The sequence below is a fragment of the Takifugu rubripes genome, chromosome 11, assembly GCF_901000725.2.
Source record: "Takifugu rubripes chromosome 11, fTakRub1.2, whole genome shotgun sequence".
Lineage (NCBI taxonomy): Eukaryota > Metazoa > Chordata > Actinopteri > Tetraodontiformes > Tetraodontidae > Takifugu > Takifugu rubripes.
Window position 1 is genome coordinate 4,257,837 of NC_042295.1, and position 20,709 is coordinate 4,278,545.

The 20,709-nt window shown below is 45.4% G+C and overlaps 3 protein-coding genes across 26 annotated transcripts in view; 2 read left to right on the top strand and 1 right to left on the bottom strand.

The window, feature by feature from the left end:
* gramd1bb (GRAM domain containing 1Bb) overlaps nucleotides 1–10,401 on the top strand; it is a 60,383-nt gene extending 49,982 nt beyond the window's left edge. For 21 of the 24 annotated variants that reach the window (XM_029843283.1, XM_029843304.1, XM_029843305.1 and 18 more), the window contains 16 exons: nucleotides 2,202–2,286; nucleotides 2,464–2,567; nucleotides 2,641–2,736; nucleotides 3,578–3,658; nucleotides 3,745–3,860; nucleotides 4,252–4,414; nucleotides 4,502–4,694; nucleotides 4,781–4,921; nucleotides 5,002–5,120; nucleotides 5,197–5,339; nucleotides 6,022–6,125; nucleotides 6,209–6,509; nucleotides 6,781–6,792; nucleotides 6,921–7,028; nucleotides 7,139–7,259; nucleotides 7,427–10,401. In XM_029843283.1, coding sequence (XP_029699143.1) covers nucleotides 2,202–2,286; nucleotides 2,464–2,567; nucleotides 2,641–2,736; nucleotides 3,578–3,658; nucleotides 3,745–3,860; nucleotides 4,252–4,414; nucleotides 4,502–4,694; nucleotides 4,781–4,921; nucleotides 5,002–5,120; nucleotides 5,197–5,339; nucleotides 6,022–6,125; nucleotides 6,209–6,509; nucleotides 6,781–6,792; nucleotides 6,921–7,028; nucleotides 7,139–7,259; nucleotides 7,427–7,513 — 1,974 coding nt within the window. In that variant the 3' untranslated portion in view covers nucleotides 7,514–10,401. The remainder of the gene's footprint in view (nucleotides 1–2,201; nucleotides 2,287–2,463; nucleotides 2,568–2,640; nucleotides 2,737–3,577; nucleotides 3,659–3,744; nucleotides 3,861–4,251; nucleotides 4,415–4,501; nucleotides 4,695–4,780; nucleotides 4,922–5,001; nucleotides 5,121–5,196; nucleotides 5,340–6,021; nucleotides 6,126–6,208; nucleotides 6,510–6,780; nucleotides 6,793–6,920; nucleotides 7,029–7,138; nucleotides 7,260–7,426) is intronic. The other 3 variants (XM_029843285.1, XM_029843292.1, XM_029843293.1) reach the window with 1 other exon arrangement.
* Nucleotides 10,402–11,351: 950 nt separating this feature from the next.
* On the top strand, nucleotides 11,352–17,798 carry dact3b (dishevelled-binding antagonist of beta-catenin 3b). Its single transcript, XM_029843308.1, has 4 exons — nucleotides 11,352–11,902; nucleotides 14,965–15,073; nucleotides 15,207–15,311; nucleotides 15,401–17,798. The coding sequence occupies exons 1-4, from the start codon at nucleotides 11,672–11,674 to the stop codon at nucleotides 16,810–16,812; spliced, it is 1,857 nt and encodes a 618-aa protein (XP_029699168.1). The 5' UTR covers nucleotides 11,352–11,671; the 3' UTR covers nucleotides 16,813–17,798.
* A 124-nt stretch (nucleotides 17,799–17,922) lies between these two features.
* Nucleotides 17,923–19,951, bottom strand: c5ar1 (complement C5a receptor 1). The gene is made up of 2 exons (XM_011608247.2): nucleotides 19,903–19,951; nucleotides 17,923–19,601 (listed from the first exon to the last, which is right to left on the bottom strand). Exons 1-2 carry the CDS (start codon nucleotides 19,927–19,929, stop codon nucleotides 18,513–18,515), a joined length of 1,116 nt encoding a protein of 371 aa, XP_011606549.1. The 5' UTR covers nucleotides 19,930–19,951; the 3' UTR covers nucleotides 17,923–18,512.
* Between the last annotated feature and the right edge of the window lie 758 nt (nucleotides 19,952–20,709).

The window sequence follows — 20,709 nt, forward strand, 5'->3', positions numbered from 1 at the left end:
GCCCACCAGCTTTAGAAGTCTTTTTATTGCTGACCCCATAGCTCCCGAACTATTTCAGCCCAGAATAGAGGGTGCGCCTAAACACCAGCAGTATGTTGAACGGCTGCTAAAAAAAGAGTTGTCCGCAATTAAATGACAGCACCTCTGACAGAGAGGAAAGAGCGACTAGGCTCTAGCATCTGCCACGTCCATGATTGAAATGGGTTTAGTTGTTTCTCCTCTGGGTTCTGGTTGTGAAAACACTCTCGTCTGCAACATCCGTTCATCAGCTTCAGTATTACGCACACCAAATCTGGTCAGTTATGATCTGTTTTTCCGGCCTCCAGTTGCCATGGTGACTCATCGTACAGACCCTCCAGGCCTGTGGTTTTCAGGCACTGGAGTTGTAGAAACAACTGACAAACCAGGAAGTGGCGGTGAGATGCAATTTGTGACTGTGCTCTGTTTCCTGCCCAGCTGAAACAGACAGGGAGGATTTAGAGTGTGATACAGCTTCTGAACCTGCTGCAGACGCCGTCCAGACTGTTGAGGCCACCTGATGAGGTAGCTGGAGGTTGTGGTCACGTCTGTTATCTGGACCTCAATCACCTGGCCGGACAGAAAGGGCACACCTCATCTTTTGTCCACTTTTCCTGCTGGAGCCATGTCTCCAGACCAGCCTCTGCTCAAAGCAAATTTGCGGCATACTTTGTGGGTCATAAACTGAGTCAATATAATTACTCAACACACACAAACCATTCTCAAACACACACTAGGAGGAGTAAGCTAAGCTGAGGGGGACGACACAGCTAATAGAGGACTGTTGGCTCGGGGTTACTATAGGGCAACGACCGTAACTCCTCTGCCTGTGTGTCAGAGAGAGAGAGAGAGAGAGAGAGAGAGCCAGAGCGAGACGAGAATCATGTGGCTGGAGTATGCCAAAACAAAGGGTGGATACCACAACTTCCCAATCTCTGGATTCACAGCTTTAACTGCTCTTCCCAGACCGACGGACCAGATCTCCGGCATTTAAACAGGCTCTGGGGCACCATTTTTGGCCAGGAGAGCCCCACGCTGTTGCCAGAACCGTCTGGCAGAGTGAAAGATGGAACTATGCGAGGATTGTCCCTTGTTGGATTGGGAGACTGTGCTGGAGCTGGATGAGGCACTGGCGGGGTGGTTCCTGCAGGGTCCAGCTCGAGGAGAGTGGGGCTGGGAGTGGGGCTGGGCAGCCTCAGACCTCCAGGACCAACAGTGTGACTCCGAAAGGATCCCTGCTGTAAGCTAAGCTCTATACAAAAGATAAGAACCTCTGGGAATTGAGGGAGCTTTCTCTGCATTTCTTTTCTTTCTTTGGCTTTAGAAAGAAATATTTGAGTTGTTTAATGGGAAGAGAAATTTAAGGAAGAATTCTGTGGAGGTTTCCCTCTGCTAATGGAAACCAGTCTGCAGCCCTTTTACATTCCACAGCCGAAGGCTCTGTGGTTTGGAGTGCTAATGAGGCGCTTTCAGTGATGTCACACAGATGTGTGAATCTATGTTTCTGTTTCTTTGTTCACAAGAAGAGCTCACGGAGCCAGCAGGCTGTTCTTTTCCCACCAACCCTGATCCCAAAGACTTCATTATTCTTTTGTCTTTGTTATTTTACTGGCAGTTTACATTTCCCGGAGGTTTTTCCTGTTGAAGGAAAAAGCACCTGGAACAGACAGTGAGAGCTCTCACACTTCAATCTGTTGGTGCACAACCCCCAAATGTTCCTGAAGTTTTCTCATTCTTTCTCACCTTATCACCTTACCTTTATCACAAAATAGGCTTAATTTGCAAACTGAATAATACAACTGTGCACATAAGTGCAGTAGCATATAAAGAATCATATTTAACCCACAAGGTTTGAGGAATTCTTCCTGGTGCTTTGTCAATGACCTCTGGGGTCCATCGCCTCACATACCGTAGCTCTGCTTGCTCTTCAGTTAACATCCATCCCCAGTTCCTGTTGAAATCAGCCACAAAATGAAATGAAGTCACATCCGCTCTGTGGCTGGTTTTAACAAGGTTAACTCACATTTTCATGGTAACAAATAACCAAGACAGGGGCGGCTCTGACAGACCGAGACACAGAGCATGAGGGGTGTTTTGATGTGTGCATGTACATGCACATGCTTGTGTGCGCGCGCGCGTGTGTGTGTGTGTGCGCGTGTTTCTGACTGTGTCTGTCCCTGCAGGTGCTGAGCCCAACATACAAGCAACGCAATGAGGACTTTAGAAAACTCTTCAAGCAGCTCCCCGACACAGAGAGGCTCATTGTTGGTGAGTGGGAGCTGTCGGGCTTCAGACCTTCATTTGTGCAGTGTTCTTCTTTTACATCACATTTCATGGAGATATCAAATGAAATGTGATGTATGGTATTAAAATATACTTTTAAAGTACATTCCCAGTGACGTCAAGGGTGCTGAGCGATGGCTCTGCCATTCTCTGTCACTCCAGACTACTCCTGCGCTCTTCAGCGGGACATCCTCCTGCAGGGGCGACTCTACCTCTCCGAGAACTGGATCTGCTTTTACAGCAACATCTTCCGCTGGGAAACACTGGTAAGCTGCTTCAGCGCAGCTGCTAGGTTGAATCAGCAGGAGTTTATCTAAATATGTAACTCTGAACCCGCAGCTGACGGTGCGGCTCAAGGATATCTGCTCAATGACAAAGGAGAAGACCGCCCGACTCATCCCCAACGCCATCCAGGTCTCCACCGACACCGAGAAGGTAATGTGTGATGATCCAGTGGTTGACAATAAAATGTCGATATTAAAGTATGTTTTTGTGAAGAAAAGTAATCCAAGACTTCCTGAGTGATCCTCACAAGTATCCTTTACAAATACAAACATTCACAGGTCCTTACATTTAATATAGGTTCAGAAACAGCTTCTTCCCCACTGCTGTCTCCCTGCCGACCCCTCTCACTTTACCTCCCTTCAGGCACAATAACCCCGTCTGGACTGACTGACTGTACATTCACGCTATTTGCACTGATTACATCTGTTACAACAATTGCACTATTTACATCTGTTATTTGCACTACCCACATCCGGTTATTTGCACTGCTTTCCATACTTTGCACATTTTTACGACACTTTATCATTATTGTATAGTCAAAACATACACATAGTTAAAAACTGCATAAATAACCACTATTGACCCTGTAGGAAATTCAGCACCATAGTTACAGCCTGTATATATATTTATCTTTGTTGCAATGACTTTTATATACCCTTTACATATCTGTGAACTCTGTAAATATAAACATATAGATTGATATCATAAACATATATCATTGTGTGTATATATTGTATATACCCATCACAGTTTTATTTGCTTCTGGTTAGATGCTAACTGCATTTCGTTGCCTTGTACTTGTGACATGTGTAATGACAAAGTTGAATCTAATCTAATCTAATATATACAGTAAGAGCACAACACACACATTCTGTGTGTCTTCATGCCAGTTTCATGTGTCTCTTCAGATGAGCGCAGAGGGCATTTTGTAGATTAAAGAATTTATTTAAGAAACAGAGCACAAGGTTACTAACCACAGTGTTTATCTCAGCACTTCTTCACCTCGTTCGGGGCCAGGGACAGGACCTACATGATGATGTTCAGGCTGTGGCAGAACGCCCTTCTGGACAAGGTGAGCAAATCTATTAATTTACCTTTAGACAAGTGTTCCAAATGTTTTCACTGTCGTTTTAATGCTCTTTTACGATTCACCAACAGCCGCTGTGCCCCAAGGAGCTGTGGCACTTTGTTCATCAGTGCTACGGCAACGAGCTTGGCCTAACCAGTGACGATGAAGACTACGTCCCCCCCGATGATGACTTCAATACAATGGGGTGAGTCTGTTTATACACTTTTTACTCGGGTTAGAATTATAAATATTTGTCAGCCCATGCTGACAAAAGTCCTTGTCTCTACCATTTATTCATTTACAAACCTAAAAGCGTACTTCCAGAACTGCGGACGGTTTTATTTGCGTGCAGAGCCTACAGTGTGTAAATGTGAAAGAGGCTCAACTTTATTGAAAATCCCTCCGTTGGGTGATGAATTACAACCAGAGATGGAAGCTGATTCGGACCCAGAACTGCCAGAAGTCTAGATCCCACCCAGCTGTTCCCAAGCTGCATTTCCAGCTGATTCGGATGTCAACAAAAGATCTGAAAATAGTTCCAGATTTTCCATAGTGGATGAATGACAGAGACACTTTCTGCTCTGTGGTCCCTTCAGGTTCAGCGAAGAGATTCCCAATGAAGAGAACGAGATCAACAATGACAACTTGTCCAAGAGCAGTGCCGAGGCCAAGCCTGAGGGCAGCCCCCCGCTGCTACATAAGAAGGCGATCCCAAACAGCACCCTTCCCATCCCTGCCAATCATGATGCCCCCATCCCAGTAAGTAACATATACATTCACTGTTCCATAGAATCAACAGCTCCAAATTTGTTTGCCATCAATCAGGACAACATTTATTTCTTCCAGTTTGACCTCCCAACGGAAGAGTTTGCAGACTTTCTCCCCGATGGAGAGCTGCTGACCGTGCCCCTGGTGGTGGAAGAGAAGAGCAGCGACAACAGCGGGCCCGGCGGCCCCGTGCCCTCACCCTCGCTGGACTTCAATGACAATGAAGACATCCCCACAGAACTTAGTGACTCGTCTGAAACGCACGATGAAGGTGTGGCATCGCAATGAAATTGCAAAGAGTAATGACAGAGTGAAACACTGAAGTGAAGATAGACACACTCTCTCTCTTTCTCTCAGGTGAAGCGGCCTTCCATGAAGATCTGAATGGGAGGCTGCACATCAATGAAGTCTTCAAGTTCAGTGTGGATAAGCTGTATGACATCCTATTCACACAGTCACAATTCATGAGTGACTTCAACGTACAAAGACGCATTTCAGGTTAGTTAACCTCTGACCCCTGTGCGGTAAAGGCCTGAGCCTCCTCTGGCGTCACTCTCTCGCTTTGTTATGTTTCTCAGATGTCGTTTACCAACCGTGGAAAAAAGAAGATGCAGGGGACCAGACAAGGGAGATTATGTACACCATTTCACTGACCAACCCGCTGGCCCCCAAAACATCTACCGCCAGTGAGATACAGGTACGCTAAACGTTACCGCAATCCTCCCACAGTAACATTTTAAACGGCAAATAATCCAACCACTTGTTTCATTCAGACTTTGTACAAAGTCAGTCAAGAAAGTGAGTGCTACATCATCGATGCTGAGGTCATCACGCATGATGTGCCCTACCATGACTACTTCTACGCTCTCAACCATTACATTCTCACCAGGGTGGCCAAAAACAAGTGTCGGTTACGGTGAGTAGAGCCGTATGGGGTAAAACTGTCGCCTTGCTCTATTCTCTGGGGAAAAAACAGGTTCCATCATATGATCTAGCGGTGCAGGTTTCTTCAAAACAGTGAGGTTCTAGCTGCCTGTGATCTAAACTGATGTTTGGTTCACGATCCACTGCAAGCAGGGGGTCAACGACCCATCAAACACCAGGAAACATCCCCTGGCAAACTACTTTGATGACTCATAAGCATGTGAACTAGTACAATAAATTACAGTGGTTTTGTCATTAAAAGGCCACTTAGGGGCGGAATAGTTTCAAGAGAATTGTCTTTAGCCAGAAAAGTGACTCACACAAGAATGCTACATTCAAGAGTTAGCTTAGCCTAACAAAGATGCTAATGATCCAACAGCTGCTGGGAGAAAGAGTCGTCTTTCTGGGTGCCTGAGACAGTGTGGCATTGGATTGGTGAAGCATCCAAAAAGCTAAACACAACCTGGCTTATCTCTTATATTATGGAAGTGTTGGTGATGCCACATACACGTCCACAGATCCTTTATTTTATCATTTTATCTCAAAAACTTAGACCAGATTTTGTATGTACTGTATATCAGAAATAACTGGTACATTTTCAGAAGAAATTACATCAGGAGAAAAGTGCTGGATCTAATTATACTTTTATATTTTATTTATATTTCTCCGTTCAGGGTGTCTACTGAGCTGCGCTACAGGAAGCAGCCGTGGGGGCTGGTTAAAGGATTCATAGAGAGAAACTTCTGGAGCGGGATCGAAGACAATTTCCGACATCTTGGTCAGTCATGTCTAACAGCTCAATGGTTGCCCATCAGTGTTTTCCTCCACCTCAGCCATCTACAACCTCTCATTTCCCCTCAGAGATGTCGTTGACCAAACTAGAGGAGATTCTGACCGAGTCCCGTCAGCTGTCCCCAAAGGCCAAAGGAGTGAAGAACTCCACAGTGAGGAGGAAGAAGAGGCCACTCCCCCACATCCGCAGCCAGCACCTGGACGAAGCTCTGAGTCCTGTTACCACGCCGACTGATGAGGAAGTGATCCAGAGGATCAAGCAAGTGGCAGGTTCCACGCAAACCAGACACCAGAGTCCAGAGCACCATCACCTGCCAGGAGGCTTCGCCTTCTACAGCGTCTCCAAACTGCTGCTCATCATCAGCTTTGTGTATGCAGCTGAACAACACACACACACACACACACACACACACACACAATCACACACATGCAAACCAAGATACTCTTTCACTTTTGACGGAGGTTGTTAATGTCTCAGACCTGTTTGTTGTCAGTGGGGCTTGATCTCACTCATGTTTCCAGCTGCTTTGGGACGTTTTGCCTCACATAGGATGGAATCAAATGTTTCATTTTTACTAAATGTTTCTTTTTGGCATCCTGGTTGTAACGTCTTTCTCCTCTCCTTTCGCTGCCATTCATAGGATCTGTTTAAGGTACAGATCACAGTTAGATGTGCTGTTTACCAACAGCAGCCTTATTAGCATAGTGTCAGAGCAAAAATGAGCAGGAAAGTGGATGAATTGAAACAAGGAGAATGACTAATTTGTTGATCGTTCCCCAGCCTGGTTCTGCTGGTGTTCCTCAACATGATGCTCTTCTACAAACTGTGGATGCTGGAGTACTCTGCACAATCCCTAACGACCTGGCAAGGTCTGCGGCTGCATGAAAGGTAGACAGACAAATGCAAGGAAAAATGAGACTGTTCCCAAAGCTCCAGATCAGTGGGGCTCATCACCCATACACTCACTGGTGTCATGCGTGTTTGGCTGTGTTTGCCAGTAAACTGCCTCAAACTCAGATGGAGTGGGCCCAGCTGTTGGAGGCGCAGCAGCGTTACCACGACGCCGAGCTGCAGAAGTGGAGGGAGATTATCAAGTCATCAGTAGTGCTGCTAGATCAGGTAAAAAGATCCAACTTTAAAGAATCTGAACCCTTTCTCTTCATGTAGCATCCAGCCTACAATGAACAGCGAACGCTGCTCCACTTACTGGCTTAAAAATGTGAAAACACAGACACGATGTGACTTCTGGTGAAGTCTGACCTCTTATTAATGCGTTTCCTCCTCAGATGAAAGACTCTTTGTTGAACCTCCAGCGAGGGATCGGATCGAGGGAATACAGCACTGAGTCTGAGGAAAAGAGTCGCTACCACTGATACACCAGCAGAAGGCCGAGGGCGTGCTGTGCAATATGGGAGCTGTAGTGTTTGAGAAGCAGCATGCAGGCAGCTGGGAGACATGCAGGGGAGGCGGGACCTTCAGCAGGACAGTCCAGGAGGGACACAGAGACAGTCGCCTCCAGCGGGACCACAGGAAGTGACTCTACCACAGGCATTCACTGGGGCATTGGTGGATGGCGTGAGGCATGCTCCTTCTTTTTTACCTGAAGAACAACCGTTTTCTTCCTCTCTTTCATTTCCTCGTGTATCCTACTGTCCAGAAGTAGCAGCAGAGAGGAAGACAGAAAAGTAGTGCATGCATTTAGAGCTATAGCTCCCCCTCAGTCAGTGTTGATGTGGTACAGTTGCTGTTCGTGTCTCAAACTAAAAGAAGGAGCCGATGACCGTCTACGCTCTCTAGACTGTTCCAAACATTTTCTCCCATAGAGGTCCTCGCTGCAGTGTCCCTTTGTTGAACCTCCGTGTAATCAGTGTCCCACCAGCAGATGAGAAGTGTTGTAGGTGGGAGCCAGTATGGTCCCAGTCAGGGCTGGTTCCCTGACTGACCGTGCTCACTTATTTATGAAGTGAAAAGTTTGACCTCAGACTTTCAGGTCTTTTGCCCATCACCGGTTTGCCCTTGCACAGTGTTTGATCAATTTCTCTTCGTTATAAAAATAGAATGTATTAGATGGGAATTTGAAATTCTTTATAAAGGGATGCCGCAGCCAGACTCATAGGAAGACCTGTGTTACTACATGTTTTATTACTAAACTGTGACTAAATATCTTTAAAAGGTTTCAGATTAGAATTCTATAAATATGTTTGAAATATATTTAAAAAGAATTTGGTTATTTAAAATATATTTCAAAATAGAGAAACATGAGCTATATTTATTGTTGATTTATGTACATAAAGAAATGATCAGAGCTCTAGACCAGAATTTCTAGCAAGTGTTTTCTTCTAAAATGCATGCCAGATATGTCTGTGACATGTCCAGTGTGCAAGTATGATTGAATATGGGCGTGATTACACTGGCGTCAGCGTGCGTGTGCGTGGACATGAATGCAGGCATGCGTGCTGTTAAGTGTTAGCATTCCACAGTTTCTTATAATTTCTTTTCTGCCTCCTGCAGTCAGACTGCCTTTTACTGCTAATGCTGCCTTGCATTGGCCACCACCAGGGTACCGTTTACACTCCGAGAATCAGAGGACATATCCAGTGTTTGAGGTTCTGATCACACAACGCACGATACGTAGCTGAAACAGAATTGCCAAAACAGATTTGATCATCTTACCACTGTAGGAGCGACTAGAAACATTGAACCTTCCACCCTTACTGTCCACGACTGAGCAGAGTTTGAGAAATAAATTGTTTGTTTTCTCCTATGTTGGAATGAACATTCATATAATTCAAAAATGCCACTCTTTTATTTTCAACCCTTCATTCTTCTCTCCCTTGGATGCAATGAAAGCATGATGAACAAGTATACATAACCAGGTTGAACCAAATGAGAGCTTCATTAATTATCACCTTTGAATGAAGTATTTATCATGTACTGTATGTCATGTATTATAAATATTTATATATATGAATATATGAAAAATATATATCCACATCTGAAAGACTCCAGAGATGAGAGCACTTCCAAAAATGAAAAAAAAACTTCCTTGTGTTAAACAAAAAGAGAAAAGTGAAGCACTTTATGGCCTTTTCAGGTGAAGAAGGAAAAGAAATGTTTGGTTTGGAGGTGAACACAGAGCTAAAATATTATCTGTACTGTGTTTTATTTCATTTGTGGACACAGTAGAAATACCTGGATGTCAATGCTGCTGCATAAATCACCCACCTGCATAAAAAAACCTCTTTTCTCAGTTCATTATGCATCAGTCAGTGTATCATCCTCCAGCCCAGTCGGAGACCTGCAGAGAACCAGATGGTAGTATGGGCTCAGGCCGGTCTGGGTGTCTGCTACACAAGAGTGCATTTAACCTTTGAAAAAGGGCACCGAGACAAACCTGAAGGTTTGGAAATGTTTTCTGTTTTAGAGAAACTGCTTTCGCAAAGGTGACCATTGCTGAAGACGTGTCATATACAGAACATAAAAAAAAGACTGAAATGCTTTCAAATTGTTGCTTTTTTAAAAGTGTTTAATGATTGCAAGATTGCTTTCAGATGCCTGAATTATGGCACAGTTTGCGTTTTTAAACCGATGAACCTGCTCTGAATACGGAAAATGCTTCGTTCAATTGAATTATGCCATTTTTGGTTTCCTAAGCGTTCCCTTCATGTGTGTCAAACCACCAAATTAGCTGTTTTTGCTTTGGTAATCCTCTCCTGTCTTCACTCACACATTATCTAACCACACAAATGATTGTATGTTTACAGCTGTGGAACCAAGGTGGCTCCTCTGTCGCCAATAACTCATGAGTTTCTGCACTCCATCGGCTGTAATAACTGGCGTTTGCCTCACTGTCTGAGCTGGTAACACTTTAGCACCACCCACATGCTTACCCACTCACAGCCTGTGTGAAAACAGGGTCTGCTGGGTCTGATCGCAGACTCTCTCTGTGTCCTGGTGTAGTTCTGATTCACCACAGTTCTGCTGTATGTGTTTTGTTCTATTTGATTTTTTTAAGATGACATTTATTATGTTTATCTCAATAGGGAGACTTTTAGTGAAATTTATACATGAGATAAATAAACTGTTGTTATATGTTGTGTGTATCTGCAGTGTGCACACACACCGACAAAAGAATCCAACCTGCGCTGCGCGCGGGCTTTGATTTGCTGATGAATTTGCCTCATTGACTGACGATGAAAGTGGCTTTCTGGTTCCTGTGAAGTAGAGACTGAAAATATGAATAAAATATATACAAGATTCACGTGTGTTTCTATTATTAGGATTGAATGTTGCACTGTACCGTGTGTGAGAGGGAAAGAGCTGCTCCTTACTTCAGATTTACAGACAGTTACTGTCTAAACAACCAGCTGAGCAATGTCAGAGTGCTGTAACTTCATAACCCACAGATGAAAAGTTGGCTCAGGCTCCACCAGTTCTCTCTCAGAATGTTGTCCAGACCAGTCAAATGGCTCCAGCAACTTCTCCAGCTCATCTTTGCTGAATACCTTCTCCTGGTGCTTTTGTGTGCCCATGAGACTCCAGCAATGTTGGTCAATGAACGTTCTCAGTCATCCAGGTCCAATAGAATTCTTGGAGTGAGAAAATTCAACTGGGCTTCTTCAGTCTTTCTGGAGCCTCTTGCATAAAAGTTGATTTTTTTTTAAGCCAAGAATTCCAAAAAGGCTTGTTTCACAGTGTGTTCACTCATGACTAAAAGTTCTGCTGCAGCTAAACTTCCTGAGTCATTTCAACTTTCCAGGGCAACGTTAAATCAGAATACACCCTAACTTAATATGTTCAAGTTTTTAGATTGTGGTTTTTGCCCAGCCTGAATGCTGAAAAAGCCATATTGTTAGATCAGAACTGGCTCAGGTGAAATATAAACAGGAAGCTGGTCCATGAGTGACTGTAGTAAAAACACAAATCATCCCGTTTAAAAAAAAAAACACCAAGCATGACTTTGTTACATCAATAAAGGGCATCTTTTTTCTTATAAATTAAATTAAATTTAAATTCAGTCAAATCTCATTAAATCACATGGCAGAACTATTTATTCATTAAACACTATAACGGTTAAATGGTCCGGTGATAATAAAATCACACTTTCATTATTCCTCCAGAAATGACGGTCCCCGAAAGTAGTTCATTAATCCTGATCCGAGGGGGGAGCATGGGTGAGGTCGATGCATCGCTGTAATGAATCAAGGGGGGTTGGACGCGCTGCACCAGCCACCTCTTACGTCCAATGAAGGCTGGGATGGAGATTTCTGGGACACGACTCGCCTTCTGTGGCTTGCAGAAGGCGGAGCTTCTTGACCGCGTTTGACAGCTGTGAAGCCAAAGATGCGCATAGATGGGCCGTGAGACCACGCTGCTCCACAGGGACGACACCGCCGCTGGCCAAGGGATGCAGCGCAGCTCCGTGTAGCCTAAGGACGCCAGACAGGGGCAATTTTCCGATTTTGGGCGAATAGTTGAAAAAATTGTTGTGTCAGACAACCTGGAGTTTTGGAACGGGTGCTGCGTGGGGCATGCACCGTGCGTTTTCCTTCCCAGTGACTGTGGAGCGCAGTCGGACCAAGCAGCATTTGGAGGCGAGCCTGGTCGGACTGTGTGAGCTGGAGCTCCGCAAGCAGAGGCAGGAGTGTCTGGTCCTGGGGGCGTTGGCTCTGGGGGACCCTCCGGTCCAGCACAATCCTGGAGGGGAAGCGGCATGTTTCAGAAGCTGGGGGCAGGAGAACCTGACGTTGAGGCGAAAGCTGGTAAGAAGTTGCATGTTTAAATGCAACCTCCTTCCAGCATGTCTGAGTATGTGAAACCCCGTTAAACTCATCACACGTGACTTTTGGTGGCCAAACCAGAGTGTCTGACGCGCCTGAACAGTGTTTTTTTTTCTGCGCCTCTTTTGGCTGCAAAAGTTACTGAACTTGATTAAGAGAGCCTCCGTTGGGCACGACGAGCTGTATTAGTGTGCGGGCTCAGATTTGTGCCTGCGGGGCTCCAGAACAGGGGGGTGGAGCAGGCGCCGACAGGGACACAGGCCGACTATTTAATGGCCTATTGTTCCCTGCTCATGCACTTTTGTAGATTCTACCGTTCAACAAGCTCTCATTTGTGCGCTTTTGAGAGAATAGCGGATTTATTGTCTCCACCCACCCACAGAGTCAGTTAAAGCTGCTGCATATATTTTGAATTTGATATTTTTGAATTTGCCTGTGTTGCATCGAGTCGCAGCAAAGTTGCTGTTAAAATGTTGATGGTTGAACTGGATGAGCGTCGTATTTTTAGTAAATCTGCGTTAAAAATGGAAGTGAAAGCAGAGATAAAGTGGGATGCATGAGTGAGCATGAAACAGGCATGTTTTTATCCTTCATTATTATAATTTTTCCTGTGTAGCACTGAATTTTCATGTTTTTGTCTGTTTGGTTACTGTTTAACTGCGTCATCCGTCTCAACGCTGCTACAATGGGAAGCCATTATTAAAAGAGGGTGAAAACGACATTAAATCAGCCTCCTCTTTACACCTCCCTCACCTTCCCCCCTCCCTCCCCCATCTCCTCCGTTGGGAGCTTTAACAATAGGCGCATATGGAGCGGAATACTAATGATGCCGGTCGAGGCCCCGACGAGGTGACCGGGCTGCAACTGACTGCCTGAGTGAGAGTTTAACACATTCTGATACGAAATAAGCGACTTCCGTGATGAGGATGACAATCCAGGAGTCAGAACTTCCCAGTGGGACAGCCTCGCTGAACTGTGGCGCAGCTGTCAGCGCGCTCCGCTGCTGCAGCAGCAGTCCTGCAACACCAGTCTCCCCCCTCAGGGCTTCGCTTTTCCTTGCTTTCATTTTCCACCGCATGCGGATCGATATTTATAAATTGCTAAAATTATCCGAGATTATGCGCGATTACAGAGGTTGATTGCTTGATTGCGCTCCTGTCACATGCCAGCTTCCCTGTAGGTGCATGTAGGTGCAAGTCCCCCAGTGTTGACGGTGGGGCTCTGCCTTGGACGTGATTGTGGCTCCAGACATACTGAGGGACCATTCCTACTGGACAGTGTGTTCCACAAGGTGTAGACAGTTGTGGAACGGCTGAGAGCAGCTGACACCCTCCCACCCCCACCCCCACCCCACACATGGTGAATGAATGAATGAATGAATGAATGAACACTTGAGTGTGTGTGTGTGTGAGTGTGTGTGTGTGTGTGTGTGTGTGTGTGTGTGTGTGACAGAGAGAGAGAGCAATTCTAGCTGCAATGCTCTGCAGGCTGGGAATCTTCAGCTGTTGTGGGTTCACACACCGCAGCGTTGACTTTGACAACCATGCAGTCCCGTTGTGTTGTACACCCCAGTGTTACAGCAAACCGAGGTGACGCTGGCTGCTCTGTGTCCTCGGCCTCCCCCATCCCCCATCAGCCTTGGTAAGAAGGAAGCAGTCAAACAGTAATGACACAGTGGTGAGTGTCAGAGAACCAGTATGGGACCATTAATAATAGAGTGCAATCAAAGAGCAGCAGCCAAATGGTCCCTCTCTGCTATGAAACAGTTCCATTAAATGCTGCGCTCTGTCTGGGTGCTCCGTCAGTCTTGTTTATTAATATCCACGGTGAATAATCATGCAATGTGCCAGTGATGAATCGATCCCCAGTATTGTTCACTCCTTCTTTGACCCACAGTCATAACACAAAGCTCCCGCTCTTGTTTCTGCCACACTGGCGACACCACCGCTTTGTTTGTGCCCGCACAAAACGCACCCTTGTTGAGACAAAAGGCTCCACAGTGCTTGGGGTGAAGAGGTGGTGTGGGAAGCCTGGCTCGGCCTGACTCGGACAGTCCTCACTAGCATGCTTAACCACGTTTAGCTGGCAGGACAGGGGCAGAACTCCAACACTGATCGGGCCGAGAAGACAACAGAAGTCTTTATCAGCTCGATGGCACGTTGGTGCGGAACAGGGATGATTTCTGGAGATCGAACAGGACGATAAATATGAAACTGGTGTTGGAGGAAATCAGGGAACTCCATTTATTGTTGTTCCGTCTGGACAAAGAGGAATTTTGCTTATTCCCAGGAGACACTGGTGGTCCATCACATCCAGTGTGTCAAATGAAATGTCACCGCGACACAAAACTCACGTCAGCACGCGTTGACGCATGTGTCAGGTGGCGCTGACACGAGAGCAGAGCAAACTGGTCAAACTGGTGTGTGATTTTCGGCAGGTGATTGTGTGTCCCATCAAGTCTAACTGCAGTTTGCCCCTTTGGTGTGAGTGAGGTCATTGTGGTCGGTGCACAGAAAAGCAGAAAGACGAGCATTAATGTGCACATTGTGTTTGGTTGGTGTGTGTGGACACATGCATGGAAGAACCTTCACAAACCAATGAATACTTCATGTGCCCCTCACCAGCTTATGTAAGACAGTGATCAACATGGATGCCCTACTGTGGCCCACTGTGCGTGTCTATGCTGCATTTTAGCTACCGGTACAAAAGATGTGTTTTTACCGCTTGATGTCACTTTTAACCAATTTATCTATTCAATCCAAATGGACTTTTTCTTTCTTACGTGACTGATGAGCTGAAATTTTGGCTGCTTTTCTAGAAGGGAGGATGAAAATGCCAAATAAAAGGTAAAATATAGGGGGAAATGAATAGTTTTAGGGAGTTGAGGCAAATGCAGAGCATCCAAAAATATTGTCATGTGTTTATCCTGAAGAGAGCAGATGTGTAAGGAAATAGGCAGTAAAATGTCTCCAGCTGTGTTTGTGTCAGGAGCAGCAGTTCAGGGCGATAGTCCAGCTACACATGTGTGCGTGTTTGGGTTTCAGAGTGCACTTAAGGGTTCTCCATGGGGCCTGATGCAAGCGCTGGAGCAGCAGGTGGAGGAGCTGAGGATGGACGAAGCTGAGGGCTGTGATGGTGCTCCAGGAGAAACAGGTGAGGAGAGGCCCTGCTGCTTCCAGACTGGGTTTCACGTGTTTTTGTCATAAGCAGATCCGATGTTTGTCCTTCATCTGCAGGTTTACGCCCAGAAGTTCATCTGTGCTTCTTTCTGATGTTGTATTTCCAGGTTTTTGTGAGTTGAATGAGGCCAAATCACCTAAAAGAAGAGTTCATGCTGCTGAGCCCACAGAGACAGGTTCCTGCTGGCCAAACAACAGACCAAAATCTGTCGGTAAGTAGCAAACGAGTCTTTGTATTGAGGTCCACGTAGATCAGTAGTTGTAGCTTCACCTATAATGCTGCATTGTCTTTTCTTACAAGGTGACCCCCTCGATGGAGAAAGGCAGATACCAGGTGTATTACCCCGATCTTTTTCAGTCCCTTACCCTCCTATGGATAATACAACAATGGATTCCTGGCAGTGGGACCAAGTCTGGCAGCAGGAGCCTGTCGAGGATCCCACCACTGAGGAGCACTACCAGCAGGCCATGAGGGTGGAGGGTTTTATCGTCGGTCTTATCCAGCGTTATGCGCTTGCCTCACGACCTTGTCAGCCACGTACTACTCTGATCCCCGACACCCCTGGACACAACTCCATACACCGCCGAACCCCTTGTTTATTCACAGAGAATCTCCTCCTTGACCCTGTTCTCCTGTCCCAATCTGACCTTTCAACAAACCCTACAAACCAGAAATGGGGTTGTGACCTGTTGGAGGAGGAGGCCTGCGGAGGAGAGGCCCCAACTTTGGAGGGCGACTCCTATTTGTCTCTACCCTACCCCCAATCCAGGTCACACTCCCTGACTGAGAGACTACCATCACCTCTGCCCTTCATAGACCCAAACAGTGCAATTCCCCCATCCCCCCAAAACTGCATTCATCCACAACTCCAATCTATTAATCACAAACCCAGTTTAGCAAGTTCTTGTTTTATTCCTGGACAAGCTTGCCATGCCCCTGTGCACTCTTCCAGACCCTGCAATCCGGTACGTTCCAAATCCATACAGAAGGCAACTCCTGATGACCACCCAAACTCAAAATCCAAAAGTACGAAGAAGTACCACAATGAGCGACAGAGAGCCAAGAAATCCAGTAGCAAAACCAGCCGATCCCAGTCAGAAAATAGTCTTCAGGGCCAGCAAGTGCTGCAGGAACGAAGGTACAGCACCACAGAGAGACATCAGAACAACCAGGTTGCTGGCCCACAACATGCCAACAATATCCAGAGTGGAAACAGGCGTTGGTGCTCCAACTTGGAGCTCAGTCAGGATGAGGGGGAAACCCTCACAGCGCAGGTGCACAAACGACAGCAGCAAAAAGCTCGCAGTGGACATCCTGGACATCCTTCTACCCATCCCAAACCTCATCACTACAACCAGTATCACCACCAGCGGCACCGCCTGGATGTTCAGGAGAGAGCACCTCTCTGTCAGGAGGAAGACAGCTATGCTGCCACCATCCCCGCGGAGTCCGAGTCCAGCATGAGTGAGGTTTATTCCCCAGCCTCCAGCTCACTGTCCAGCGACTCAGATGAGAGCGGGGGACTGGTGTGGCCCCAACAATTACCACCACGCTTCGCCTCTACCTCCTCCTCATCTTCTCCTTCACCTCAGACCACTGCTAACGCCACAGCTCAACCAAAAGCCTTTGTCAAGATCAAAGCCTCTCATGCGCTCAAGAGGAAGATCCTCCGATTCCGCTCAGGGTCCCTCAAAGTCATGACAACTGTTTGAGGAACCCTCAAACTTGTAGACTGACACTACTCTAAGACCCTGTGTCACAAATAACAGCTACTGATACAGGTTACATGCTAACTACATGGATTGCCTCAGCAAGATGTTACAGCACTTGAGGTGATTCAAATTTTGATCTTCCAGTCTGAACTTTTCTTGTAGCAGGTAACCATCAGACAACAGGACCTCTCTTGCTGTAATTCATAAACTGCAAGTTTCGCATGATGGCTCTTGGCCTGATGTTTGGTATTTAATGAGCTGATATGACCCAATTAAATTCTACACCAAAGATATGAAATTTGTATGTTAAAGGCCTGGCAAAAACAACAAAATTACCGAAGGAAATTCTCGTAATTGGATCATAGCTGTGGATTGAAGTCTGGTGTCAAGAAACATATATTACAAGAGAATATAATAATATTCAGAAAACAAATCAAACAATTTGGATTTAATGTTGTTGAATGTTGTAATACTTAGTGGAAGCTACTTTTATCATATTTATTGATGTATTGAGCCAAAGTCCAATTAGCTTTGAGCATTAGCATGTGGCGCTGTGACCAGAATCAGCTGATGGACCTTACTGTGCCATTTTACTTTGACCTGTGCATGTGTGCGACTATTGAATGGTGCACTATACATTTTGGAGCAATGTTTTGCCTTGCACTTATTAATGATTTTTTTTTTTTTTAAAGCCTAATTTGTGCAGGACTTTACGTGACATTTTTATTAGGCCTGGTAACCACATGTGCATATTTACTGTAGGATGTAAAAGTGCGCCCCCCCCCCCCCCCCGAAACTCAATAGAATAGAATGATGTAGCATTGTAAATTTGTATGTTTTGTATAGACCATCACGTGGCCTTGATTTGAATGAATGTAGTTTGAAATAAAGGCAAGTTTCATCACAATTCAAATTTCCAATTTCAAAAGAGAAAAGTTGATTTTTGTTGCAGGGCCAATAAGTATGAACGTATTACTGACCTACAAGAACAGAGTTGCTGGTAATATGTATTCAGATATTCGGCAGCTTCAGATAAATATATTGACAAGTTAGGTGATATATTGGTTTGAATAGTGTGGATGTAAGTGAGTAACAAAAAAGGTCAAATTCTTAAAAGACAAAATTGGCATTTATTGTAAAATACAGTTGAAGGCTGTTAAAAACCTGATTATAATAATATAATAACCCTTTGATAAGTGTAAAAAAAAAGACATCTATTTTTAATGCAAATAAAAGTTGTCAGTGGGAAATGCTGACCGGTGACAGTAATGGTCAGCACATTCTGGTTGTGTGCAGCGCCCCCACGTGGAGATACATTAGTTCTGTTGCAAATAATACAGGGCCACTTTAGATTACTGCGTAAGCATAATGATTAAAATATACAAAATGATTTAAAAATAAAAATAGATTTTTGACCATGTAAGCACAGGACCAGACATTTCTATGGCAAACGGGGTTATATAGTTCATCCACGTGACCACACAGGAAGCAGAAGCGCTGCACATAAATGCAAACAGGAAATATCGGTATTGGTCAATATTTCCTGAGTTACTTAAAAACACAAAATGTTCAGTACTGATATGAAAAAAATCCCACTCATCCGAGGAAACGGGAAAGATGTGTTTGCAATATCATGTTGATGATATAGATATGTCATGCAAAATAGAGTTTCATTCCACAGTGTCAAATGATCGGGAAGATCATGTCACAGTGTGCATGAGTCCAGAGGCAGGAGCCAGGCTGAAATTGTTTCCTCCAGTGGTGCTCTTGGTTTCGTTAGAGATGCTCACTCTGCTGACCGGATCCTCATTGATGAAGCTAAATATGTTACGCATGGAGCGGTTCATGCTGTCCTTGAAGCCACGGCCCAGACATGCATAGAGCAACGGGTTAAGGCAACTATTGAAATATGCCAGGCAGAGAGCTAGAACATGTGCAATATAGATGTGGGGGCTGTGGGGGGAGGCGAGAGGGACCACCAATAGAATGAAGTCCAGGATGTGCAGAGGGAGGAAGCACAGGAAGAAGCACATCACCATGGCAACAATGACCCTGAGCGTTTTCCTGGAGCGAGAGCGACCACGTGAGACCCCACGCTTCGCTATGTTGTACACCACCCAGTGGCACACTACAATCACCAGGAAAGGTAAGAAGAAGCCCACCAGAAAGCGGAAAGAAGTGATGCACCAGGCGCTCAACCGCGGGTAGGCAGCCAGACACTCTCGCTTGTCTTCACCTGCCTTGATTTCTCTGGTGTAGACAAACTGGGGAATGCTCCCAATCAAAGCCAGGCACCAGACAGCAACGCAGCCCCACGCAGCGTGCTTGGGTTGGCGGTGGTTTTGACACCAGATGGGTTTGCTGACCATCAGCCAGCGATCAATGCTGATCAGAACCAGCTGCAGGATGCTGCAGTACATCACCAGGTAGAACAGGCTTTTGACCAGGGTGCACGCCGCCGGGCCGAAATGCCAGTGGTTATCATAGGCCAGAGGGACCATGAGCAGAGGGAGGGAGAGGCAGCACAGGAGGTCAGTCAGCGCCAGGTTGAGGAACCAGATGGAGGTGACGCTACGTGGCATACAGAAGCCTGTCACCCAAATTACCATGGCATTCCCAGGAACCCCCACCACCACCACCAGTGCATAGAAGAAGAGAGCTGCGATCTGGGCCGGTTGCATCTCGGGAGTCAGATCGATCGGAAGGTCGGGCAATATATAGTCACTCCCATTAATTTGAGAAAAGTCCATATAGTCCATGTCCATGGTGGTGTCCATGGCAGACAAGAGCTGGAAAAAAAAGAATGAATAAAATAGAGGACAACATAGATGTGCACCATCATACCAGGATCCAGATCCAATTATGCTCCAAAAGACCATCTGCTAATGGAACTCCTCAATTTTGAGGAGTTTACCAGAGGATTGACAAATGGACATTAACAACGTTCATGTAGAACTGATGTGAGTTGTTGGTAATACATCACTCACAGTGCTAATGGAGCCTTTTAACCAGAGCAGCTGAAGGAAACAACTAAACTCTGGTGATAGTCTGGGGGTGAAACATCAAGAATGAAAGATAAGTCAGACTCACAGTTTCGGTGGATGATGTTGTTCCCATCGGGTGTGCAGGAAGTTTTGTCAGTCCTCCGCTTTCGTGTGTGTTTTATGTAGTCAACCCTCCCCCCCTCCCACCACCACCACCTCCAGCCCCACCCAGTTGTGCACAACATTTGCCTGATTTGTAGCCTGATTTTTTTCTTTTTATCCAACATATCATCAGCTTGTTTTTAAAGAAAACCCAGGTTCTTCACTGAGGTGCATTCAAGCTGATTTAACTGTGTCTGAACAATTTTTTTATCTTTATTCACTTTATTTTTATCACTGAGGCGGTGAACCCACCCTGCTGGTACCTGAGACCCAGACAGGTTATTACCGCCTGATAAGGCCTTCTGTCTTTCCCACATAAACATGATTTATAAGCTGACCTGTCTCCTACAAACATGTGCCAATCCCACATTAACCATGGCTTCATATCTCAAGTCAAAAATAAATAAGAAGGAGCTCAAACTAAAGTCAGACCCTTCGTAATGTGAAAATCGTCCAGCAGGGTTGACTTTAAGCTTTGTTGAGACATCAAAGCAGTGTGGACATTTCAGACTAACACATATATATATTGTTTTTTATTCTTATATTCTTTTTTTTGCATTTTTGTCATGTTGATGATTTAGTTCCATGTACATATTTTCACATTAGTATATTAATTTACATATTTATTGATTTATCACATCCCATTTCTGTAAACAGACTGATTCAGATTTGAAAGTTGGAGTCTCAAACCTTAGACCAAGATTATGCAGTATTCCATCGCAAGATATATATCTTGTAACTTACCGTGACG